The following is an 8,621-nucleotide window of genomic DNA, read 5'->3' on the forward strand; positions in this document are numbered from 1 at the left end:
CCAAACATCCAGGTTGGCTCTGACCACCTCAGAGGCCTTAATGTCCCAGCTAGCAAAAAATATCCGCACGGCTTCTTTTTGCCGCCGGCCCTAAGCTGTCGGCTATAGGTGCGTCCCGCTGGCGGGGATGAAACGTTTGCCGCCGAATACGTCACTCCCATTTCTTGCGAGATGCCGCCGGCGAAAAGCCGGCGGGCCGACTGCTTCATTTTCTTTGGCGGTTGCCTCCGTCTAATGGACCGCGGCCGGCTGGCGGCAAGCCGCTTTGAAATACAAGGATTTCTACTAAAATCGACCAGCAGCCAAGGCTATGTTTAGCATGTTGGGAGTTAGAATGGAAGTGGAACTGACAGCATTTTAACTACTTTTCACATCTGAAGCGATTATAAAATCATAATAGCCTATATGTGAATTAAATCCCATATTATTATTATTATTATTTTTTTTTTTTTTAAGCCATTAGGGTTTATTCTTGACTCTTGATTCCATGATAAGGTACGGTTTAGGAAATTACATTTAAATTACTTTGAAACTCTGAAGCGATAGAGTAGCCTAATAGGCTATATGTAAAATTATTTTATGCACTTAGGTGAAAATTGTTTACATTTCTTTGATTTATGCACAATTGAGACATGCATAAACCAAAAATAATTCCTTTTGTAAAACTTACTTGGCAATAAATATCTTTCTGATTCTGATTAGGTTTTAAAATAGATATTTAATTCATGGTATGAACAATTTAGCTGAATAAATTGATGAAGTTAGACTTTTCACTAATGCCTGGCTACATCAGTGAACAGTGAAAGACATCTGCAACATGGCCAAAATCTTGGGTAGGTCTACTTTATAATTTTTTATTAATTTGCAACCATGGTAATAGCCTATCATAAACAGGAAAATCTCTGTTTTGACCTGATCAGAAGGATAAACTAAAATCTAAAAGCTCCTCTGGTTTCACAGCTGCACTGGCAGATTTATGAAATATTTAGAAATATTTCGTCTTTCTGCCATTCCAGGAAATGTCATTTTATGTCTTTCATTTTTTTTCAACCTCGATTTTTTTTTTTTTTTTTTGACTTTTTACATGTATAAGGGATTAATTTGCAATTGCGACCTGTACAAATGTTTAAGACAGTAAAACACTTAAAAAAATATAAACACATTATAAATGTTAGAAAGTATAGGTTTTCACCATTGCTGTGTTCAGGATTTTTTTTTGGGCGGAGCTAAAACGGTGGCTCGATGACGCACTGGAGCCACTGAGCTCCTGGCCCCTCCCCAAACAACATAACTAGAGCACACATTCGCGTCAGTTCGCCGTTCAATCGCGAGTTTCTGTGGACTACCATCGTTTAAGTAAGTACATGTTTCCTTAACGCAATATTATGTTTACATTGTTTTTAGTTTATCTTTGTAAAATCTGTAGTCATCTTTGTTCATGCCTTACTAGTCAAGCTAAAGTAAGGCTAAAGTAAGTTAGCCTTGTTTACAAAGTTGCCGCCATGTTACAATTAACTTTCTGTAATAGCTACTTTGTTTCTTCCAGGCGTTGAGTTTTTCTTTTCTTCTAAGATACGTATGTTTATACGAGTGTGAGTACGTATGTGTTTTAAGTTAGTTTTGGTCAGTCGAATTAACTACAGTTACTTGTATGGACAATTATGCCGCCGCCCATGTGGTAATGTGGTTCCAGCAGTAGGTAGCAAAATCTACGACAAGACTGATCAGTATAACTTGTGTTGTTTTCTAACTAAACCGAATGATGATACCAGTAACGTTAGGTTGTTTTCATTTGTTTGTTCCGACACGCACGCTGCTAGTCTAGTTCAGAGTGTTAGCTAACACATGCTGTTTCGCCTTTTTTACACTGTTCAAGCATGTTGAAATGTGTATAGCTTCAGTACGTAGCAAAAGCTTTACATCTAGTGTTTTCTTACAAAACTAACGTTGTATATAGGTTGTTTAAATGATTTTGTTTGTCTGAACAAGTAGCTGCTAGTCCAGTATCTAGAGTGGCTAGCAATTGTTAGCTAACACATGCTGTTGTGCCTTTGTTACAGTAACTTACACACTGAGGTTAAGCAATGTTGCTAGTTACATTACATGTAGAAATGTAACTAGCTACAGTAGGTATCCAAAGCTTTACATCTAGAAAGACTTCAGTATAACTTAAATTATTTGGTGTTTTCTAACAAAGCAGAATGATGGTTGTTTAAATTATTTTGTTTGTCAGATCAAAGTATGCTGCTAGTTCAGTTCACAATGTAGCTACGTGACTAGCAAGTGTTAGCTAGCACGTGCTGTTGCTACTGTACTTCTAGGATTTAAGGGGATTATGATGAGTTATTTATCTGAAGTGCTGTACTTTTTATGTTTGAGGACAGTGCTGTTCACTTGAATCACTACACTGAATGAGTACATTTTATTTTTTAACAATTTCACTGTTCCACGTTTGGCTGATCTTTTTTTTTTTTTTTTTTCTACAGCATAGCTACTGTATATTCCTAACGTTAACAATGTGGTTTTGTTCACATTTTCTTGCAGATACCTTGACCGGAGCATAACTGGTTAACTTCACACAAGAGACCTACTGTTGGACAATCGTTTTGGCTTTAAAGGTAAATGCATTGTTAGTTACAATGTCTAGTTACTGGGCCAAAAGGAGACGAATATTGAAAGGAGTTGAGAGGGACAAACAGGAAATTGCAGCTGCAAACGATGCTCTACTTGCTGTTATTCCTGACTTTGACCAAGTAAATCCTCCTGTAAATGAACATCAACATGGAATGGCTTCAACAAGCCATGGACAAACTGTAACCCCTGAAGCACAGGAAATAACTGTTGATGAGGTGTATGAACCTAGTGAAATTTTTTCCTCAAGCACAGAAGATAGTGAGGAGGAAGAGGATTGCCTAAGGACACAATTGGCAGGGTGGGCTATTGACAACATGATCCCCCATGTGGCACTGGGTAAGCTTTTAACCATTTTGTCCAAGGATCATCCAACCCTTCCTAAAGACCCAAGAACTCTTCTGAAAACAGTGACTTGTGTTAAAACAACAGAACTCTCAGGTGTTGTATACCATCACTCTGGAATTGAAAGTGGAATACTATCGCAGTTTTTAGTGTCTCCTGAATTGCAGAAGTTGACGTCAGTTTCAATGCAAGTTAATGTTGATGGACTTCCACTTTTCAAAAGCTCAAATGCCCAGTTCTGGCCAGTTCTTGGTTTAATTGAGCAATACGTGTGTAATGTCCAACAAAACAAACTTCCATTTGTCATTGGTCTCTATTATGGGAAGAAGAAGCCAAGCAGCCTTCACTTTTTGAATCCTTTTGTAGAAGAGGCACAGCGACTTGAAGCGGAAGGAGTTCTGTTTGAAAGGAGAGCACTTCCTTTCAAAATATCAACATTTATCTGTGACGCCCCTGCTCGTGCACTTGTTCGAAATGTGAAAGGTCACAGTGGATATTATGGGTGTGACAAGTGTGTTCAAAAGGGGGTCCACTACGAGAACAGGATGACCTTTCCTCAAACAGATTCTGCTCCAAGATTAGACCATGCAGTCCGTGATGAACTTTCTGATGACAGTCATCAGTGTGGAGAAACGCCATTGGCATTGTTGTCTGTTGGTTTGGTCACCCAGTTCCCACTGGATTATATGCATCTGGTATGCCTTGGAGTGACAAGAAAGTTGTTGCATCTTTGGCTAAAGGGACGGCGGCTGACAAGATTTTCGCCCAGCATGGTAAAAGAGCTCTCCAGAGTACTCCTGACCTTCACACCTCATGTTCCGTGCGAGTTCAACAGGAAGCAACGATCCATGGAAGATGTTGAGCGTTGGAAAGCTACAGAATTCAGGCAGTTCCTCTTGTACACTGGACCAGTCAGCTTAAAAGGCCTTGTACCAACTCAAGTGTACAACAACTTCATGCTGCTTTCAGTTGGCATCACCATCCTACTGAATGTGTCCCTGTGTGCTGACCTAGCAGACTATGCACACAGAATATTGGTTCTCTTTGTTGATCACTGCAGCAAGCTTTATGGAAAAGAACATGTGACATACAACATGCATGGATTGGTGCACCTGAGCCAAGATGCCAAAAAGTATGGCGTCCTTGATAACATATCATGCTTCCCATTTGAAAACTTCCTTGGGTGTCTGAAGAAACTGTTGCGCAAGCCTGCACAACCACTGGAGCAGGTTGTTCGCCGATTGTCAGAGAGAAGTCAGCACAGAAGAACAAACATCTCCAAAACAAGGTCCTTGAGAGAGCACAACCATGGACCACTTCTCAACGGTCTTTCTGTGAAAAAGCAGTATGAGGAGTGTTACTTTCAAGACTTTGTTGTGAAACGTTCAGAGGGAGACAACTGTGTCCTGTTGGAAAATAAAGACATAGTTGTTATACAGAATGTCGTCGTTGATGAAATGGACAACACTTTGCTCATCTACAAGAGGTTCCGGAACATGGTCGATTTCTTCACTTACCCTGTGGAATCTTCCAAGCTAGGCATTTTTCATTTATCTGGCCTGTCAGATACACTCCGCTTTACCCATATAGCAAATGTGCAGAAGAAATATTATCTTCTTCCTTGCCTGGATGGAAAGGCTGGTTTTCCGTTGATCCACTTGTAAAAATGACTGCTTTTTTTGAAGGGGTGAGAATTTAATTTATTTTGCCTGGAAATTAATCAATTTTTACTTTATGCACGTTTTTCTTCTATTTTAGATGCTGTTTGCCATTGTTCAGTTTATTGATGAGGAGGATCAGCCATTTGCAGTGGTTCCGCAAGTGTGGCTCAGCGAGGGCATGTGCTATTGGCCCCCATTTAACCTCCGCAAAAAAGACAAAGGCAACAATTTAGCCATCCGCTGCACGCCTCCACACAGCACCTGGGAGAAACATCATTTTAAGTTTATGAAGGGAGCAGGTAAATGGTTCTGACTTATGCATTTGATTTTCCTGCATTTCATCTGTGTATTTTCTTTGTCTGTTTATGGTGGATAACTGACTTTCATTCATTATTCCCTGCTCTAGAATGTTGGCAAGAGGCGATGAGATATTTGGTGCGCTTCCAAACAGGTTCTAGCGTTGAAACGACGGACGATGACAAGAAGAGAAAGAGAAAGAGAATCTCAAATTCCAAGTACAGACCCCAGGCCTCTTCTGATGAAGAGGAGTCTAGTCTTCCAGATGCACCAGCAGTGCTGTCGTTTGGACAACCTCTTTTGAGCTTTGAAAACATTGTTCCTGGTAACAAGGTTTCAGTGCTGCCCGATGCTCCAGAAGTTGCATCGATTCCAGAAAACCAGGAAAATGTTGTGCCATCTGTAGACTTCAGAGGTGGTATGTAAAATTGCTGTGATGCTTGATTTGTGATCCTGCCACTAAACTATACCCTTTGTTAGATTTTCAAATTTCTGTTTCCTCTTTCTCAGAACCAGGTTTCTCCCCAGAAATTCAGACTCCACTTCACAGAGCCAAGAGTTTGAGTACAAGTAAGTGATGTTATTTGTGACGTTTTTTTGTCTTGGAAACTATTGCTTCTATTTAAGATAAGGAATCCTTTAATCATAATCTGTTTTTCATTAGGACACTTGACTGGTTACTCGCCGCAGCAGTTTCTGGATGAAAGGTGTCGAGGTGTGTTGTACATTCCATTAGCATTGCACAGTTCAATTATAGTTTCATTACTGAATATGCAATACTCTGCACTGAAGTTAAAGCTGTTATGTTTGCTCTTCCAGCTCGTCAAGTACTAAGCTTTACACCCCCAGCAGCAAATTTACCCTGGCAGCATATGGGTGAAAACGCTGGAGGTATGTAATATGTTGCGCTAAACTAAGTGTTCCATTTTAAGTCCAATTCATTAAATGTATGCAATAACTTCAAACATATTTTTACGTCAATGATTATCAATAGGAGAAAGTCATCGCTCTGTAATTGGCCCTTGGACTCCCCTGGCATCTCGTGTACAGCATGAAGTTTTCAGCTATGAAGGTATATTTTAGGCCTATGTCTTAGTGTCCAGTGTTTTAAAAGTATTGAAAATAGTGCCTTTAGGTGTTTTTTTTTTTGTTGTTGTTTTGTTTTTTAATGTAGATTTCCAGAGACTCCAGAATGAAAAACAAGCCGTGATGGAGGAGAACCAAGCCCTTAGGGAGGAGAACCAAGCTCTGAGGGAGGAGAACCAAGCTCTGAGGGAGGAGAACCAAGCTCTGAGGGAAAGCACTGCACGAGCAGGTAAGAACATGCACAAAAAAGTCAAACTTAGGAAAGAGTATGTGATGTATGTACAAAATTACCATATGCCTTTCATTTTGTAGCTTCGGATGACAGCGGCTCACTTCAAGAGCAGGTGAAGCAAGTTGGGACAATGTTGAAGACGTTTGCTCGCACTGGGCAATCAGGTACAACTTGCAAACAACACCTGTGGTTGTTGGTTTAATTCCCACTGGGGCCACCTATACATGTAGTAGACCTAGATATAAATGTCATAGTTTAGTAGTTGAGGGACCAGGACTGACTATTATTTTATTTAACCCCTGTAGGTGCAGATCAGACCTTAATGCTGCGACGTCTTGGAGAGTTTGGCGATGTTGTGCGTAGCATGGACAACAAAATGGACACTATGCTGCAACATTTCAGTGCCAATGTGTCTGTTGGAGAGTTATCCCTGCCAGGGGATCTGTTACTCCCCCTAGACACCCAGGAAGATTTGGCGTTGCTTGACAACAGTTTGAGGCAGGATAAAGAGCTCCAGGAACGATTTGTAAGTGTGCTGATTTCGTTTATAACTCCATAGGGTAATGTAAAAAGTAGAATTAAGATTGTACACTGCATATTCTACAATCTGAATCCATAGCCTGTCACATTTTATATTTATGTATGATAAGCTTCAGAGAAATGTAATTTGTAACACTTTTTTTGGATTTTCAGCTTCGGTTTTTGGCAATCAAATGTGGGAGGGACCTAAAGACAACCGTCTGGCGGATGCTTCAAAGTATCTTCTCTAATCACCTTTCCATCAATACAACCTGGACTGGAGTTGGGGATAAAGCATGTTTTAGAGACACGTTCCTGAAGACCATTGTTCAAAGTAAGTTGGATGTAAAAAAAAAAAAAAGTTTAGTAGATGTGTATGGCATTATGCCATTCAAATGGAATGACAGATCTGTATTTTCTACAGGAGCCATCCGGAAGAACCCGGCAACACAGGATGCCACTGATGAAGCCATCCAGGTTAACGTTACGCGTTACCTGAAAGGAGCATCTGACCGTGAAGGCGGAAAAAGGCGCCGCACAGCTGAGAGGGACCCACAGCCGACCCCTTAAACCTAGGCTGACTACTGACATCCCAGCATCACTGACAACTGGAACCCTTTCTTTATCCTGCAGTCAGTAACATCAAGACCCCTAAAGAAGCCAGAAGTGTCAGACTGCACTCCCCAATCCACACTGTTCACTGTGGATATTATCATAGTGCTTAACTTATTATATTGTTAAATATAGCTTGTAAATCCTTGTGCCACAGGTCAGCATTGCAGTTATATCTGTTCTACTACTTTTTTTACCTCAGTATTTTTTATATATATTTGAAGATGTTTATCACAGATACAAGAGACATCTTGTACCCCAGGTCAGCAATGCCATTATAATGGTCTATTCTACTCCAGAGCTTTATTCTAAATTATTACCACTTATCTTATTGTTAGAAATGGCTTGTAAATGTGATGTTATACCTGAATTTTTTTTGGTGTCCTGCACATTCTTTGGTACCAGATATACTCATTACTTATGTTTACTGGTAATTCTTTTCATGCCAGAGCTGACCTCTTTATATTATTAACAATTATTGTAAGTGTTATAATTTGCTTGTAAGCTAAGGCTGTTTTTTTTTTTTAACAATTTAATTGGAAACCTGCATGTGTGTGTGTGTGTGTGTGTGTGTGTGTGTGTGTGTGTGTGTGTGTGTGTGTGTGTATTTATTTTATTTTTTTCTCTTTTTTTCTGTTATTTATATTTCAGGGATCTGACATCATGTTTCAATGACAGTTACTGTACTTTGAAATGTGGAATTAAAACGTCAAATGGAAATTTGTCTGGTTTGATCAATCATTATTCTTGATAAACTGCATTATATATATAATATATAATATATATATAAATAAATAAATAAGCAAGCGGCGACCGATCGCTCGAAAATAGCGTTTGCCTCCGACGGGCCGCGGAAGGGTCGCCATTGATATAACGGCGGCGGGACGGCGGTTGGCCCGCGGGCCGGCCGCGGAACGAAGGCGGTAGGAAGGCGGCTGCCGCTTCTAAAAAGCGGCTGCCGCCGGCGGTGCACCGTCAAACGTGTTTGCGATTACGCTATTCTGACGCTTCTACTGCCGCCGGAGCGCCGCCGGCGGTCCGCCGACTCATTGCTATCTGGGGTGCTTGAACCCCGGTAAAATGCTGCTTGCAGCTTTAATTATTATTATTATTATTATTCTTCTGCCCTAGAACTGAACGTGCAGCCCAAACCGTAAGGCCTAGAGACTTGAAACTTGGTCAGATGATAGAGCTCAATTTGGGGAGAACCTATCAAAGTCTCAGCCCAATTGGCCAAT

General features: G+C 40.5%; 1 protein-coding gene across 10 annotated transcripts; it reads left to right on the top strand.

The window, feature by feature from the left end:
* The first annotated feature begins 1,184 nt into the window (after positions 1-1,184).
* Positions 1,185-7,749, top strand: LOC113090491 (uncharacterized). 10 transcript variants are annotated; one of them, XM_026256287.1, is made up of 13 exons: positions 1,185-1,356; positions 2,545-2,775; positions 4,892-4,936; positions 5,044-5,352; positions 5,445-5,504; positions 5,599-5,649; positions 5,754-5,825; positions 5,929-6,006; positions 6,109-6,249; positions 6,333-6,416; positions 6,558-6,778; positions 6,946-7,105; positions 7,196-7,749. In XM_026256287.1, the coding sequence occupies exons 2-13, from the start codon at positions 2,640-2,642 to the stop codon at positions 7,339-7,341; spliced, it is 1,503 nt and encodes a 500-aa protein (XP_026112072.1). In that variant the 5' UTR covers positions 1,185-1,356; positions 2,545-2,639; the 3' UTR covers positions 7,342-7,749. The 10 variants fall into 10 exon arrangements, 9 of the variants coding, with proteins under 9 accessions (XP_026112072.1, XP_026112070.1, XP_026112071.1 ...); XM_026256285.1 differs by having other exon boundaries at positions 2,545-2,618; positions 4,735-4,936; XM_026256286.1 differs by lacking the exon at positions 2,545-2,775 and having other exon boundaries at positions 4,735-4,936.
* The last annotated feature ends 872 nt before the right edge of the window (positions 7,750-8,621 follow it).

This window comes from Carassius auratus, unplaced genomic scaffold (genome assembly GCF_003368295.1).
Source record: "Carassius auratus strain Wakin unplaced genomic scaffold, ASM336829v1 scaf_tig00055736, whole genome shotgun sequence".
NCBI lineage: Eukaryota > Metazoa > Chordata > Actinopteri > Cypriniformes > Cyprinidae > Carassius > Carassius auratus.

Coding starts and splice junctions, on each gene's coding strand:
- LOC113090491 (XM_026256284.1), top strand. CDS start 4,643: ATGACTGCTTTTTTTGAAGGG. Junction 4,937..5,043: donor TAAGTTTATGAAGGGAGCAG/GTAAATGGTTCT, acceptor TCCCTGCTCTAG/AATGTTGGCAAGAGGCGATG. Junction 6,007..6,108: donor TGAAGTTTTCAGCTATGAAG/GTATATTTTAGG, acceptor TTTTTAATGTAG/ATTTCCAGAGACTCCAGAAT.